Below are 17,670 nucleotides of genomic sequence, written 5' to 3'. Positions count from 1 at the left end.
AAATCTTCAAATCTTTTTATTTTAATGTGTGGTTACTGTAATTTTTTAAATAATAATTTTTACAATTTTCAACTATTTAACAAGTAAAATGCAGGGTGAGTTTATGCATTGGACCAATGTTAAAGTGATTAGCCCAAATTTTGTATGATGTCATGCTACCTGAAAATGTTACAGTCTATTATTTATTAAGTAATGCAAGTCCAAGAATCTCAGAATGCTGGAATAATTTAGATTCGACATCTTAAAGTTGGATATATCATTCATTAATCAAACAGAAATGGTGGAAACTCATCATTGAAAGTTCAGGAAGAATACATCATCTATTCAATCATCAGAAGCAGCTAACTAGTTGATAGTCACTCAGGTTAAAAATGTACCTGTTATATACAAACAGAAAATTACAAGAATCATGACAGAAAGGATAGATGGCCTCCCAACAACACCAGCTGATGATGACCTACAAAAAAACAAACCAATAAATTAATGGGTACACACCGTGTTCTTTTCGGAAACAAAAAAATTCTACTGTCAAATATCAATTGCTGTCAATTACAGGCCATGAAGATATACAGTTGTCTGTTTAAAAACAAAAAAACTGGACGAAGGTCAACCGAATCCAAATGTAATGAGTATTCACATGTATTTGAAGCAAATGTCATAAATCAAAACATCAATGCTGATCAACACAAGTAATTAGTAAAATTTACCTTGCCACAACACTTGGAACTGATCCAGTCTTAAGTCCAAAGCCAAAGGGGAAGAGTGGATCGTAGTGTGAATCCCCAACATTCATTGGTAGTTGCTCTACATTTTTAAACCATGTTCTTGAGAGTTTTCCAGTAAATCCGTAATCTCCGAAAAGGACATCACTTACGCCTTGGCCTTCAGAGCCAGGTAACCATGCTGCCACCAAGGCATCAATTGAGGAAACATACGGTTCAATCACAATAGGTCTGCCAGAGATTATGACAACAATGCACTTGACAGCCTCACAGACATTGTTTATAACACTTGGACCAGGATCCATCATTGTGAGGTCTGTGCTGTCACCTGCAGTCTCTGCATAAGGCGGCTCACCAACAACAACAATAGCATAGGCAAATTTATTGGACTTTACAAAGTTGCTATCGGGATTTTCTTGGAAGACAACTTTTGTACTTGGATCAACTGTTGATCTTATGGCACCAAGGATGGTAGTTCCTACAGTGGAATTGTCACCAAAAAATATAAACAACATTTAGAAATTAATAATTACTCAGGATTAGAATTGGCTGCAACAGAGAAATGTTTAAGACCACTTTGGACTACATATTTTAATGCATCTGAAAATAGACAAGCTTATGTCTAGCTAACTACCTGTCCATGGTTATAAAGTGCTATAAGGTATATCCTAGGACTTAAATGCAAAGAAGCTGACCCATCCCAATTATTGAGACAATTTTCGGACAGACAAGAAAACAGCGTCCAACAACACACTGCTATTCAACACTGTATATACATAACAAACATTTTAGCACACAATCTAAAAGTTTGCAGATCCTTCACAAATATCCCAAGAAGCTATGTATTCCAAAGTTGTTTTGGATGGTTACATAAACCAGCTGTAAATTGTAACCCCTATATTGGGGTGCATTATATAGCTAATTATTTATTTGAATTTGGTAGAATGTTGCTCTTTATAATTTGCACTTGAAGCTCTAATACAAATCCACATTAATCTCAAACGACTATCTATCCAAACAAGACCCTTAAGAAAATTGCATTCCTACTCCATCAAGATTCCTAAAGTAATTATACAAGTGACCATGTTTTCTCCCGTTATATTGTACATACAAGTGAACATAAAAACACAAGTTCAGAAACATTTAATTGAATGTATCTTGTACTGTGCATTATAATTTGTAATTATATATTAAGTAAAACATACCCCTTGTATAGTTGTTGCCACTAAATCCCTGCCATGCAATTGTCCATCCACCACATTGATAGCCCAAATTATCTGCATGAGTGCCAGCAACTAGAACTGCTGAAGCTTTCTTGGGAAGGGGTAGTAATGGATCGGTTCCATTTTTTCCATTCTTCAGCAGCACAAGAGATTTCCTCACAGCTTCCCTTGCCAAGTCCCTATGTTCCTAGATTAAAAGGGCATTCATCATTCATGGCATTATTATGACAGTATCATCACTGTAAGATAACTTCTATAAGAAAATCTGCACAGCAGAAAGATCTGGAAGCAAGCCAATCTGGAAGCAAACCAATTGTATGGCTGCTAATTCAAGCACACATATATATGGGCATTGAGAGATATTACTTGAAAGTTCACATCATCCAATAGCATATCGGGCCAAATCCATATCAAAAGGCCCACTAGAAACTTAAGAATCTCGCTGACCTGGCTTCCAAGTTCATTGACAAAGCTCAGATCAGCCAAAGGGTTTTCGAAGAGGCCCATGGTAAACTTGACAAACAAAATCCTTCCTACAGCATCATCAATGCGATCCATAGGTATAACATTGTTCTTGACCAGATGAGTAAGATCATCAATGAACTCAGAGTAGTTGAATGGAACCATGACCTGAAAAGTTCAATTTTAAGCTAATTAGCATTTTTTGAATATGCCATCACAAGGCCAAAAAAGTTTGACTTGAATTCAATCTCAAATGTCATTGTTCAATAAGTTAGCTGCTAACCATGTCAATTCCTGCTTGAATTGCAGCCTGGACAGAATATGAGTAGTTTGCATGTGGTGGTGACGTAATCCTGTCAATACCCTGCCAATCTGAGATAACAAAACCCTGCAATTGCTTCCAATACACCACTGTAGTTAGCATTGGATGCCATAGTTCATGTTGCTTATATGTTGCAAAGCTAGATTGTGTACTCAAATGATGAAAAGACCATATGATAGTGTATTTAGGGAAAACAAATCCCCAAAAGTGAAAATTAGTAAGATAGCATGAATAAAGAATACTGGTCGGACATACAAGCACAAGAAATGAAAAAGAATTATTCTAAGATGGTAAGGTGGAAAAATAAAATAATATCATACACATTTGAGGTAATAACGGATGTATGAAATCATAAAAAATATATAGCAGAAGGATGCCTCTTAAAACACATTCAAGTATAAGAGGAACAAAAGAACATGGAAATTCTACAAGGTATCAACATGTCTATGTCCAAATCCCTTTTTGTGAACAAAGGCACAAAATTTACTTATCTTATGGGTTCACCTAGATTTTTACAAAATTTATAGCAACCGCAGTATATAAAAGTTGATACTTGGAACTTAACCTTAAACTTGAGGGTACCCTTGAGGAAGCCAGTTATTAGCTCACGGTTTGCATGCATCTTCTCCCCATTCCAACTGGAGTACGACACCATGATTGTTGAAACACCCTTGATAATTGAATCAGAATATGCAGGCATGTGGATGCTCAGCAACCCATGCATGTCAATCACTGTGTTGTTCTCGTTGATACCCTTGGTTGTTCCACCATCACCCACAAAGTGCTTTGCACAAGCTGCAACCTTTTTCCTACAACAATAAAGTCTAAATGAATATAACAAAGAAATTCATATTGAAAAGAAAGAAACCTGATGAATATTTGAAAAGTTGAGTATGAATTGCAGGAAGGGGCAATACAGCACAGAGAAAGAAGTTTTTAGGTGCCTCGGTTTAAGCATACAATAAATGATTTCATTTAACTGTTACTGTTTCCATGTATCCCAAACAAGTAATTTTTTTATTATTAAAAACTAAGATTTATGGCATGCACTACAATCTGTCTGATTTCAGAAGTCAACACAAAACCCAGCAATAACAATGCCACAGAGACTTGAATTGTTAACCCCATTTTATGAATGATTGTCACGTTAGTATGTTCTTACTTTCCACCAACATAAGGAACTCCTCGCCGAGAATTGGCAGGTACATCCCCTTGTAGACCAGGTATAATCTCAGTCATCTGTTCCACAACTTTGTGATCCTCACTGTAGCTTTCATAACACCGACCCCACCTTGGATCCCGACAAACCTTCAAAGAAGAAAGCAAGAAAAATGACAGGTCTATTGAAAATGAGAAGAACACATAAAACACACTCATTTATACATTCTCAAGTGCAAAAGACTGATATATTCCTACACTTGATGAACAAATTTAAACTCAGTTTATGTACCGCAATGCATGGAGCAAAGACATAAGGAATCCCTGTGGCTCTAACTTCAAGAGCAGTGGCACTGCCAATTCTCTTGACCAGATCAGGATCTCTATTCATAAGCAGTTCAATAAAACATAGAATAAGTAATTATCTTAGTGGGCTTAAAAAAACTATCCAGTAACCTGAAAAATAAATAAAATAAATTGATTCAAAGACCAATAAGTAAAGAGGTAGCATTAACAACTAATTACGAGAATAATAGCATTAATTTTTCTTCCTTATTACTTTTTCACAAGAAAGAACTGTATGTTTTATCTATTATATCTTATATACAGCATGGTTTAATTTAATTAAAAAAAATTTTTTTTTTCAGAGGAAAAATTAACACTTAATTAGTAGTCGACTAAAGAGACAAAATTAAGAAATTTTATTTTATGCAACAGACAAAAAATAAAAATCACTGATTGATGAGTCAGGAGAGAACTCTTTTAACAACCATTAGACAAAGGACTTCAAAATTTGTACTTGCCTGGTAGCTCCAAGCCCAATATTATGAGGAAATATTGTAGCATTATAAACATTGTTATGTCCATGAACAGCATCAATACCATAAATCATTGGAATCCCCAAACGGCTAGACAATGACCCATTTTGAAACCCATTTATCATGTTAACCCAATCCTCAGCGCTCGCCTCAGGAAGTGGTGCGCTCCCACCACCACTCAGTACACTACCTGCAGCAAGGAGAAAAGTTCAGGCCTGCCTTTCTCAGTCTTTCGGTGACAATCACACTTATCCTCAGATACTTTTATCATATCATCAACCTAATAGTCATTCCCAGTTGCAAATTGATGACAAACCAGTCTTTTAGCTTCTTCTGCCAGTAGTTTAATGTGAGACCCAATTAAATGCAGCAACAGGTACAATAGAATAAATGGCAATTGAAAGCAAATGCACTTGAATGGAACTATAGAAGATTTATAACGTTCATAATGCATTCAGGAAGTTTATTCAACATGCATAATATTGCAATGTTTATATATAGTTAAGAATATGTACAAGCATATCAACTGATATTGATATGCATAAATTGGCAATCCCATTCACAATAAATATATATAAAACAATTTATCGAAATTACAGCATTAAGGAATAATCTGTCACACTCTTTTAGTTACTCAGAGTCAGTTATTGCCCAAAAAAGTCCAAAGCAAACAAAGTAATATTTTCAAAAGAAATATTGGCTGGTTGCATCCTATCAATCAATAGGTATTCTCCATAGAAATGGATATCAGGATTTAGATTGGAAATTTGAAAAAAAAAAGACCCAAGAATGGAAATGACAATGAATGTCACAATGATTTATTTTACTTTGACAATAGACAATTGCAATGCTCCTCAAAAGGGACAAAAAAAAACATTAATTAAAAGTAATTGCAGCAGCAAAAACAAAATCACCATTTAAATTTAAAAAAAAAAAAAAGAAAAAAAAACATTAACTACAAGAAGGTTAAATTAGAAAAGAAAAGAAACGGAAATATACCAATGGAGTAGGTCTTCATAAGTTGAGGGGTGGCAATCAATCTGTCTATTTGTACCATTTGAGCAATTTTTTCTTCTAAAGTCATTCTACTTATTAGGTCCTTAACACGAGCTCCTACCGGTTGTTCCGGGTCTTTGTATTGCACATACTTTGCTTCTGCAATTGCAATGCCTAGTACCCAGAACCACAAAATCCCTTTTAAAACCCTACCCATCTTCACTTGTCGAGTCCTTTTCCTACAGTCACATCAAAAAATCATTAAAGACAAAAATGAAAGCCCAAGAGCAGCAAAATGAAGAAAATTGATTGTAAAAGAATGTAAGATTAGTCTGAAGCAAGCACATTCTGTATGAGCAAATCAGAAAGAGAGAGAGAGAGAGAGTACAAGGAAAGCAGAAACAAAACAGTACAAGTAAGGCGTAGCAGTGTAAACTGTGAAGTGTTAAATGATCAGAAACAAAAAGAAGGAAAGGAAGAAAGTGGGTTTTCAAGAAGATGCTTTCATGGCGGAGTATGAGTGGGGGAAGTGGAAGTAGAAAGTGGAGAAAGAAGAGAAACAAAAAGTGTGATGGCGGTTTTGTCGTTACTTGTAAGGCCGTTTCTTTAATGTATTCTTTGGTTCTTTGATTGGGAGACATTAAGAACGTGCCGCAGTTATTTCTTCTTTTCTTTAAGACGTGAGGGCGATGTGTACCCGTATAGCTTTATTTATTTTGCTAAAATTAGATTTATTTTTTGTTTCTGACTAATATAGAACATTTTTTTTATAGAACATTTTTTTTTCTTTTATTTTTTCCTGCATTTCTCTACAATTATTTTTTCAATGAATTTACAGAAAACGTCGATTGAATTCAAATAGTATAAATTACTTGTTGAGCCACTAAGTTTTTATTAGTATGTAGCTTTTTTTTTAAATATACTGGTAAGAACCTTAATTTTCAAAATTACATTATTTAACCATTGCATTATAATTTTATTATATTATAAGATTCAATAGTTGATTTTTCTATTAAATGATTGTAAAATATCAAACATAAAATAATAAGAACTTCAATTTTTATAATTGTCCACTATATAATCTCCATATAACAATTATTTTTAAGGGTGTTTTTAATTTTTTAAACTACTTAATGGAAAAAACTAATCATTATTTATTTATTAATTTATGAGGGCAACGTCTATTGGTATTGATTTTTTTTTATTTCTGCTAAAATTGGAATTTTTTTTATTGTTTATTACTAATATAGCACAAAGTTTTTTTTTTTTCTTTTCTTTTCTTTCTAGCTTCATTACTCTATAAGTATTTGTTTAATAAAGCTGCAGAAATCCTCCATAAATTCAGATGTTTTTTACCATTTGAATCACTAAAAACTTAATTGAAATTCTTTTGATATAAATAGAATAGAAAAATAAATTGGAGATTTTTCCTTTTTGTTTAAATATATTAAAGTATTATTGTATTTTTTATTCTTTAGAAGGTTCAACGGATAAAAGAGTATTGTGAGTTACAAAACACAGGTAACCATTCCATTTACTCAACAAATTATGGAAAAACTTTCATAGTCGAGATTTTTCAAACTTGAAGCCTTCCACCCACCACATAAATGAAAAAATTAACCACACTACACTTGATTGGTTAAGTATTATTGTGTTTACATCCTTGTAAATTTTGTAAATTATAATATTTATTTCTATTTGAAATGTTAAACTTTAGAAAATGAGAGTTTATTGTGCAATTTTAGGAATTTATAAACGAAAGTTAGAATTTGAACAAGCAAACAATAATATTTTTGAATCTTGAGGGGGCGAATGTAAAGTTTAATGATAATATTTGGAAAATATTATTTTATTCTTATATTTTCTTAAAACATATAATTTTACCCATATATTTTTAAAATACATAGTTTTGTTTCTATTTTTTGGCCTCTCTTACAATATTATACTCTTTTATTAATTCTTTATACTTTTTTGTTAAATATAGGGACAAAATCAATTAATTTTGACAAAATAATTAGCAGATACAGGGGTTGAAATTTGATGAAAAAATAGAAAAAATTGACAAAAGGATACAATAGTGTAACAAGCAAAACATTAGAGTCAAATTAACCTTGAACAAAAAATCAAGTTTAAGAGTTAAAGAAAATAATATCAAAGATAAGTTAAGAGCAAAAAGGCCATTAAAGTTTAAAAGAAAATTTAGAAAGTAAAAAAAAGGATTAAATACAAATATTAAATAAAGAAAAAAAGATGAAGTAATGACACGTGTGAAATGAAATTTATAATAAAACTAAAAGCCTACGTATTGCGCAGGAATTTGATTTTCTTTTAAAAAATAAATTTAGATGAGTTATCAATTACAGTTGTTTGTGTTGACAAAATTAAAATTTTGTGATTTTTATTTGGCTATTTTTTTTCAAAAAAAAATATATGAATTATGTTCATTTTTCAATTTTAGAAAATTATTATAATTTTGGCAATTGATTATATGATTTTTTTATTCAAATTTTTTTGCAATTGCAAATAAAAGAAAAACCAAGTTTATTTATTATTTTTTTAAAATTAAAATCATAAACAGAATATTAAACAATAAATGATATTCGTATCATATAATTATTTCTAGAAAATTAAATTGATCATTTTCAAGTATGATGGTGATGATGAATAAAATTATTTTATCAATTATTTTATTTCACCAAATATGAAATAAATTATTTAACTTGTAAATTTTTTTTTATTGATCATCTTCAAGTATGATGGTGATGAAGATATATAGAAATAAAAATAGATAACCATTATAAATAAATAGACATAAAATAAAAATAAAAATATTTAAAATTTAAATATAAATTAGATAATTATTTCAAATAAGTAATAAGTTTAAAATTTAGACTTAAAAAAAAGTATCTTTACGTGATCTAATAAAAAAACAAAGTCTAAAATTTTGAAATATAGATATAGATAATTATTGTAAATGAATATTAATTTTATAATATAATTATTAGATATAATTTTCTAATATTTAAATAATAAAAATAAAATTTAAAGGATAAGAATATCATTTTAAATATAAATTGTATCTAAATTTTTTTAAAATTTATTAAATGTATTTATTTTTAATTTATTACATGTATTTTTTAATTTATTAGATGTCATCTTATAAGTTCTCTTTGTTATTTTAAATGTATTTTTATTGAATTTAATGTTTTTCTTTTTTTCTTTTAAATCATTTATGTAAATAATAATAATCTCCCACCTAGTAAGCAAAAAAGATAAAAAAAAATGGCAAAATAATAACAACAACAACAATAATAATAATAAAATAAAAAAATAAATACTGACATTTCATTCATAAGTATAAAAACTACATATATAAAGAAAAAACCTACTACTAAACATACTCTATATCATACAACTTATTGTACTTAATTGAAGAAGAAGAAGTGTGATCTATATCAATCGAAGTTGCTAATATCGTCCCTTTGCAAATTAAATATCTGAAAACAACAATAACAATATAATTAAAATGAAAAAAAAAAATTTATAGAGCACAATTAAAACTCAAAAAATTGAAAGCAAAATAATCCAAAGAAACAATAAAGCAATATGAAAAAAACCATTATGAAAAAATCATTGAAACTGGAAGATATTTATACATATAATTTTAGATTTATTATTATTATTATTATTATTATTATTATTATTATTATTATAAAAACATTTAAAAGAATCATTCAATCAAAAATTTCAAAAAATAAGTTAGAAATTCAAAAATATGTAAAAAAAAGAGAAAGAGAAATACTTGATGGAGAGAGTGCCAAGTCAAATTCTTATATATTTTGTTACTTCAAAATTATATATATATATATATATATATATATATATATATATATATATATATATATATATATATATATATTGTCATGGGTATTTGTTTTGTAAGATAAGAGATAACATAAGTAATTTTTTTTTTTATAAAGAAAGAAATCTCTTGTGAAAAGAGCTTAATAATTTTAGTTTCTATCATTTTTCTCCGTTTACATTTCTAACTTGTCTATTAAGTTAGAAAAGTTTCGTAATAAATGTTATTCATTATTTCGTTTTATTTTTCAACTTGTTTACATTTCTAACTTGTCTATTAAGTTAGAAAAGTTTCGTCATAAATGTTATTCATTATTTCGTTTTATTTTTCAACTTGTTTATTACATTTATATACCCAAAATGCTACTCTTATTATAAAATAATACTATCTCTATTTCATAATACTTGTCACATTTGTGGCTTTAAGGAGTAATAAATATTTGATTCCGTGTTTACCATTTGTATATGACCAATAATTATTACTTCAATTTAATAGTTTTTTAGAGAATTGGTATTAAATTAAGGATAATATATCAATTTACTCAATAATTTATTGTAACTTAGACAAATTTAATGGTTTTTTATAAGGGACCTAAAAGAGTGTGGGTCTCATGAAAATAATATTTTTTCATTAAATTTGATACAATTTAAAATTAAGGTACTATTGTAACTAAAGTTGAAATTCAGGGTCTAGAAGAAAAAAAGTTAAATTTATGGTACAATTAAAATTACCTGCAAAGTTTGGAGTCTTTTTAATGATTTAGCCAAAAAAAAAAAAAAAAAAGGCTTACCGAGTCTGCTAAGTATTAATTCAATTTAAGTTATATAAACAGATTAATATATGCAAAGGCAAGGTATCATCTTCTAGGTGATGGAGAACATATTCCTTCTGAAAAGGAATAGAAATGTCCCCAAGGTGAAGCTTGAGATTGCCATAGCTAGAAAATGCTTTAATTTGAGATTTTGATACTGTTAAATTAAACATAAAAAAATATTATATTATGGAACATGTTGATGTATCATCATACCTTGGGATTATTTAGCAATAACTGACTGTTAATATACAAAAACTTGGATCATACACAAATAGTACTAATGCGGTTTGCAAAGTACATGGGTTAATCCATGAGGAGTGACTTAAACGTTAAGACGTATTTATATTTAGCAACAATTTTTGCAAATTAAGAGTTCAATCCGTTAAAAAAAATATATATATTATAAGAAGGGATATCAACGATGGATAACCAAATGAGTAGAGGGAAAACAAAGAATTTGTAACTTTGTTCTTAACAAGTTATACCTCGTAGAAGACTATGGAATACCACAAAACTGATCAATTGAACCAAAGAAAAATTGTTTCATCAAGAAGAAAACTATAGATGAAAGGAAGTGCCCTACCTATGGTTGTGTGTGTATATATATGCTTAATCTATAGTACTCATATATTCAAATTAATTAGCTCTTGTAACCATAAAAAAGAAAAATTCAAAGAAAAAAGGAAATAGAAATGGCAACGAGGACACGATCTGCAGGAGGTTCTATTGCTATCCAGTATGAGGATTTTCGGCCCAAGTCTGAATTCAAGGAAGAAGAAGGAGCCAACATTTTGCTTTTACACCTTCCTAGTGAGTTTAAACCAGCCTTTTTTTTCTTTTCTTTTCTTTTTCTGAATAAAAAAATAAAGGTTAAATAAATTGAAATTTTATTTCAATTACGGGTTTATAAAAATATATTTATCAAGCATTAGATTTTAAAATTGCATTGAATTGCAAGTTTAAAATTTAATATTAATAAGTTCATCCTAATATATGGTATTTTTGTTTAATATTTCAAGCACACGAGGATTAATAATTGAATTGATTTATTTTTTGAATAAAGATTTCCAAAAGGAGCAAATAACGGTGACGTACGTGCATTCATCCCGTGTGATTAGAGTTGTTGGCGCAAGGCCTATTACTAACGGCAACGGGATGAGATTCAATGAAGCATTTACCGTTCCACAACATTTCGACGTGACAAATATTCAGGGCAGGTTCCAGAACGGACTTCTTACAATTACAATGCCAAAAACGACAATCACACAACCCAAACTTTCTTCTACGACAAGTAGTATTGGTAAAGAAGAAAATGAGCTTAAGAAAGAAAGTCCTCAAGTTGAAGAAACAGGAAAGAAGGAAATGGATGAAAGAAACGAGAAACCAAAAGAAGCCTTGTTTGGACAGGAGGATATAAGTAACAACAAAAGAAAAGAAGCCTTGTTGGGTGATCAAAGTGAGGAAGAAAGTAGCAAGAAAAGAAAAGAAGGGATTGCTTCAACAACTTCAGAAATAATAAAGAAAAAGCAGCCAAAGGAAGATTTATTTGCAGAGAAAGTGAAAGGAGTTAAAAATAGAGTGAAGGGTTTTGCAATGGAGATGAGCAGTGAAGAGAAAAAATCGTTGGTGAATATAGGTGTGGCAGTTTTTGTCATTGCAGCGCTTGGGGCTTATATCTCTTACAGATATGGATCGTCGTCTGGAGATTCCTCCAAGGAATAATACTCTTTAAAGATATAGAATCTATTAACTATTTTTAATATTTTATTTTCCACTTAATAATATCATATTGTACAAAAAATTAAAAAATAAAACATCAATTCTAGTATTCAAATGTAAGTTTTAACATTTATATATTTGTAGGCAAACTAGTTAACTACCAAGTTCAGGTATCAATAAAGTTTAACCCAAATGAATAAAGCTGAGGCTTTGAAATTAAAAAATCTCAGGTTCGAAGACTCTTCTGCAAATATACCAAGATATGGATGAAAGCTAGTTGATAATTTCATGCTAAATCTATGGGTCCTCCAAGGAATAATACTCTTTAAAGATATAGAATCTATTAACTATTTTTAATATTTTATTTTCCACTTAATAATATCATATTGTACAAAAAATTAAAAAATAAAACATCAATTCTAGTATTCAAATGTAAGTTTTAACATTTATATATTTGTAGGCAAACTAGTTAACTACCAAGTTCAGGTATCAATAAAGTTTAACCCAAATGAATAAAGCTGAGGCTTTGAAATTAAAAAATCTCAGGTTCGAAGACTCTTCTGCAAATATACCAAGATATGGATGAAAGCTAGTTGATAATTTCATGCTAAATCTATGGGTCCTCCAAGGAATAATACTCTTTAAAGATATAGAATCTATTAACTATTTTTAATATTTTATTTTCCACTTAATAATATCATATTGTACAAAAAATTAAAAAATAAAACATCAATTCTAGTATTCAAATGTAAGTTTTAACATTTATATATTTGTAGGCAAACTAGTTAACTACTAAGTTCAGGTATCAATAAAGTTTAACCCAAATGAATAAAGCTGAGGCTTTGAAATTAAAAAATCTCAGGTTCGAAGACTCTTCTGCAAATATACCAAGATATGGATGAAAGCTAGTTGATAATTTCATGCTAAATCTATGGGTCCTCCAAGGAATAATACTCTTTAAAGATATAGAATCTATTAACTATTTTTAATATTTTATTTTCCACTTAATAATATCATATTGTACAAAAAATTAAAAAATAAAACATCAATTCTAGTATTCAAATGTAAGTTTTAACATTTATATATTTGTAGGCAAACTAGTTAACTACCAAGTTCAGGTATCAATAAAGTTTAACCCAAATGAATAAAGCTGAGGCTTTGAAATTAAAAAATCTCAGGTTCGAAGACTCTTCTGCAAATATACCAAGATATGGATGAAAGCTAGTTGATAATTTCATGCTAAATCTATGGGTCCTCCAAGGAATAATACTCTTTAAAGATATAGAATCTATTAACTATTTTTAATATTTTATTTTCCACTTAATAATATCATATTGTACAAAAAAATTAAAAAATAAAACATCAATTCTAGTATTCAAATGTAAGTTTTAACATTTATATATTTGTAGGCAAACTAGTTAACTACCAAGTTCAGGTATCAATAAAGTTTAACCCAAATGAATAAAGCTGAGGCTTTGAAATTAAAAAATCTCAGGTTCGAAGACTCTTCTGCAAATATACCAAGATATGGATGAAAGCTAGTTGATAATTTCATGCTAAATCTATGGGTCCTCCAAGGAATAATACTCTTTAAAGATATAGAATCTATTAACTATTTTTAATATTTTATTTTCCACTTAATAATATCATATTGTACAAAAAATTAAAAAATAAAACATCAATTCTAGTATTCAAATGTAAGTTTTAACATTTATATATTTGTAGGCAAACTAGTTAACTACCAGGTTCAGGTATCAATAAAGTTTAACCCAAATGAATAAAGCTGAGGCTTTGAAATTAAAAAATCTCAGGTTCGAAGACTCTTCTGCAAATATACCAAGATATGGATGAAAGCTAGTTGATAATTTCATGCTAAATCTATGGGTTTTGCTTCTCACCATAATTGAAGTTTAAATGTTGGGGCCAGACCACAAAGAGTTACTTCTGCTATATATTCATGAGTGGTATTGATTTCCTTTGAAGGATATTAAAACAATATTCTACTTTTCCTTTTAAATTAAAATCAACGTGTTCTTGCTTTAATAATTAATGAAGGAAAAATGCACGCTAAGATATAGCCTAGTGGTAAGTGCATATACGGCCTGTCAATAGATCAAGTTCGAATCCCCTTCCTCAATACTCAAAAATAATAATAATAATAATAATAATAATAATAGAGGAAAAGTGAGTAAACTCAAAAACTTGTATAATTAGGTAAATAAATTGATCGTTTGTCTTCGATTATCTAAACCAGTGGTCTTCGCGTTGTCCAAAAAAAATAAAATAAAGAATAATTTCTTCTCTTAAATTCTTGCAAAAGGATCAATACATTGACATTTACATACATAAATCAAGTTTATAATTAAATTTTAAGTTTTTAATTTCTATAAATATTTTAATAGATTTTAAAATAATCTTTATAAGTATAATTTATTTTAAAATAATCTAAAATCAAAGCATAAATTCAATAAGCATTAAAAACTTAAAAACAGTTTCAAAATTTGTCCTGCTTTGAAATAGGTTGAGACATATTGTCATCTCCCCTTACAAAATAAAATATAAACATCAATTCTATTATAAAATATTTCTCTATTTTACACATAATGACATTATAAAATGATTTTTAATTTTAATTTCATTAAAAAAAAGCCCTATAAAAAGCGAATTCTATATATACTTCGTAATTCAATTGCCATCACCATATTAATCGAGATCAGATCAATAAAATGCCATAAGAATAGTTGTCTATTGTTTGCAATCTTTTTTTTTCTTGTTGAAAGTATGATTTGATTTTCTTTATGTTTCATTTACATTGAAATAGATATCTATAAAAATTCTGAAACCGTGGAAAAAGGAAAATGAAGAGAACCAATATTAATGATATTGTTAATTATTTAAAAAAAAAAGAAAGTAAATTTTTTTTTACAATACTAATGATATTATTAATTTTATTAATTATTTAAAACTGGAAATATTATTATGATATTAATTAAATTCTCTATTATTCATAATAAAAATAATTTGTAAAAATATAAAATTTATTTCGAACTTAAGAGATTAACTTTGCCACGTAAGCACCTTAATACTCTTGAAAGATTTTTAAAATATTAATAATATTATTAAATTATTTCCAACTCAATAGATTAATATTTTATCACATAAGTACGTTAATACTCTATGAAAAATTTTTAAAATACTAATGAAATTATTAAATTTATTAATTATTTAAAAATTAAAAATATTATTAATGATATTAATTAAGTTCACTATTAATTATATTAAAAATATTTTTTAAAAATATAAAAATTACTTCCAACTCAGGTTGTGTTCAACAGCAGCTTTTTAAGTAACTTTTAGTATTTTGACCATCGCTACTTAAAAAGTTGTTTAGTAACATAACGTTTGGACTAGAGGTTAAGCTAGCATTTTGTGAAAAGTTAACTCATGTAATGTTTAGCTTGTAGCATTTCATAAAAGGCTACTCAAATAGCTCACAGTTAAACGCTACTGAAACAGCTAATATATACCAAAAATAGCTAATTTTGCTAAACAGACCCTCAATAAATAAATATTTTGCTACTCATTTATATAGACTAGTTTATAAGCACCTTAATACTCTAAAAATATGTCACATAAGCTTTTATGTTTCAATTTTTATATATTTATATAGACTAGTTTTTTTTATGATGTGCATTGCACGTTGATTATACTCTTTATATACTCATTTTATACGCTCTTTTAATTTTTTTTATCTATATAATACTAAAGCATAATTTTTTATTTACATTAAAATAAATATAATTGGTTAACTTCTAATGCTACTTCTTAAGTACTTAATTTGTTTTTATATAATGAAAGTAGTTTCAAAATAAACTTCAATCACATTCCTAAACCTATTCCTTTAGTCTCTAATTTATAAATACAGATTCTTAAACCTAATAAGTGTCCAAAAAGAAAATAAAATCATTATTCAATCTTCAACTCTCTAACCTCAACCGTAAATCAATATTAAAAAGGAAACGAGAAGATGATCTGAATTGATAATGCAATCGCTTTGGCTATAATGATAGTATTACTTATCCAGTACATTAGAGAAAGGAATAGATGGACATACACACAAATTCTTGAAACTCCAAAAAATAATCAAAAATAGAAATATATAATTCTAGTTTTTTTCAATTTTCATAAACATTATTTTCTTTCAAGTCAAACAGAATTAAAATATAAGAGAAAAAATATTAAGAAAATTAAAAATTCTTTATCATTAAGAGACCATCTATTTATTTCAAGAGAGATATAAATCTTTTACTAAATTAAAGTGACTAGTGTTTAAATGACATGTGATGCACGTTGTTACTCGTTGAACGTACCCGTTAAAATGATTATTTATAATTTATTTTTTTTTATATTTTTTATTAAATTTTACAAAGGTAATATAAAAATTCAATATTTTTAGTTATAATTATTACATGTATAAGAATAGGTGCAAACCACTATCACATATATTTAGCATTTGATGAAAAATTTTAATAATTTTTTACAATAGATTTTTTTGACAAAATGGAATAGTTACAAAGTTGAAAATAAATAATCATTTTATCCAAGATCGCGCCATATAGAAAAATAAACACATATATATAAATTATTGGTAATCAAATTCAAAATTTTTTTGTGATAATATACCAAATAAAAAAAAATTAAAAGTTAAAATTAGTACCTCCATTAATAATAATAAAGTGAGAAGTTTTTATATAGCAATAGTAAAGAAACTCTTGATAGTAGAGAGTCTTCAATGAATTATTGATAATAAAAGTAAAAAAAATCCTTGATAGTAGCCAAAGAAAATATAGTTATTTGATATATTAAATTTTGAATTGAGTTATAATTTAAATATTTTTCCTTTATTATCATAATAAAATATGTAATATTAAAATCAAAGTATGATCAATTTTTAAACTAAAAATATGCAACAACTTAAAAAAAAAGAAGCATTAATGTAAAAAAAATTACAATCATGATTTAAATAAATTTTTTTAAAAATTAAAAAGTTTGTACTTATTGAAAACTTAATCAAGAAATGTACTTAGCAGATTAATAATAAAATAATTAATACCTTCAAGAGAATGATAAGGCAAAAAGTAAGAAGAACAATATTACCAAAGCAAACAAAAGGAAATATGAGGAAAAAGAAAAGAAATTCAATTTATATTTTATAAATTTATGTTTATTCCCTACTTTTTTCGAACTAATAAATTTATTTATTCAAAAATAAATTATTTTTATTTTTTCAACCAATAAAATTAAAATTCTTAAAGTTTTAATATTTTTACTGTATATATCTTATACAATATATAATATAATTTATTATTTTATCCAATAGAAATTACATTTAAATGGGAAATTTAAATCCTCAATAATTAAATTAGCTTAATTTTTCAACCAAAAAAATTAAAATCCTTAAAGTTTTATATTCTTACTATATATATCTTATATAATATATTATTTTATTCAATAAAATATATATTTAAATAGGAAATTAAAATCTTTAATAATTAAATTAACTTTATTTTTCAA

General features: G+C 27.5%; 2 protein-coding genes across 3 annotated transcripts; one reads left to right on the top strand and one right to left on the bottom strand.

The window, feature by feature from the left end:
- Positions 1–263: 263 nt before the first annotated feature.
- Positions 264–6,313, bottom strand: LOC105637423 (uncharacterized). Of its 2 annotated transcripts, none has more exons than XM_012220874.4 (11): positions 6,090–6,313; positions 5,705–5,940; positions 4,691–4,895; positions 4,180–4,270; positions 3,892–4,037; positions 3,295–3,538; positions 2,691–2,795; positions 2,393–2,575; positions 1,928–2,132; positions 708–1,200; positions 264–457 (listed from the first exon to the last, which is right to left on the bottom strand). In XM_012220874.4, exons 2-11 carry the CDS (start codon positions 5,916–5,918, stop codon positions 361–363), a joined length of 1,983 nt encoding a protein of 660 aa, XP_012076264.1. In that variant the 5' UTR covers positions 5,919–5,940; positions 6,090–6,313; the 3' UTR covers positions 264–360. The 2 variants fall into 2 exon arrangements, with proteins under 2 accessions (XP_012076264.1, XP_012076265.1); XM_012220875.4 differs by having other exon boundaries at positions 6,115–6,313.
- A 4,688-nt stretch (positions 6,314–11,001) lies between these two features.
- LOC149495599 (uncharacterized) lies at positions 11,002–12,211 on the top strand. Its single transcript, XM_089722421.1, has 2 exons — positions 11,002–11,187; positions 11,441–12,211. The coding sequence occupies exons 1-2, from the start codon at positions 11,070–11,072 to the stop codon at positions 12,097–12,099; spliced, it is 777 nt and encodes a 258-aa protein (XP_089578547.1). The 5' UTR covers positions 11,002–11,069; the 3' UTR covers positions 12,100–12,211.
- Positions 12,212–17,670: the final 5,459 nt, after the last annotated feature.

The sequence above is a fragment of the Jatropha curcas genome, chromosome 6 (assembly GCF_041381405.1).
Source record: "Jatropha curcas cultivar XTBG-Jc1 chromosome 6, XTBG_Jcur_1.0, whole genome shotgun sequence".
In the NCBI taxonomy this organism is placed as follows: domain Eukaryota; kingdom Viridiplantae; phylum Streptophyta; class Magnoliopsida; order Malpighiales; family Euphorbiaceae; genus Jatropha; species Jatropha curcas.
Note: the sequence above shows the minus strand (reverse complement) of the source record. Positions and strands in the feature narration are given on the sequence as shown.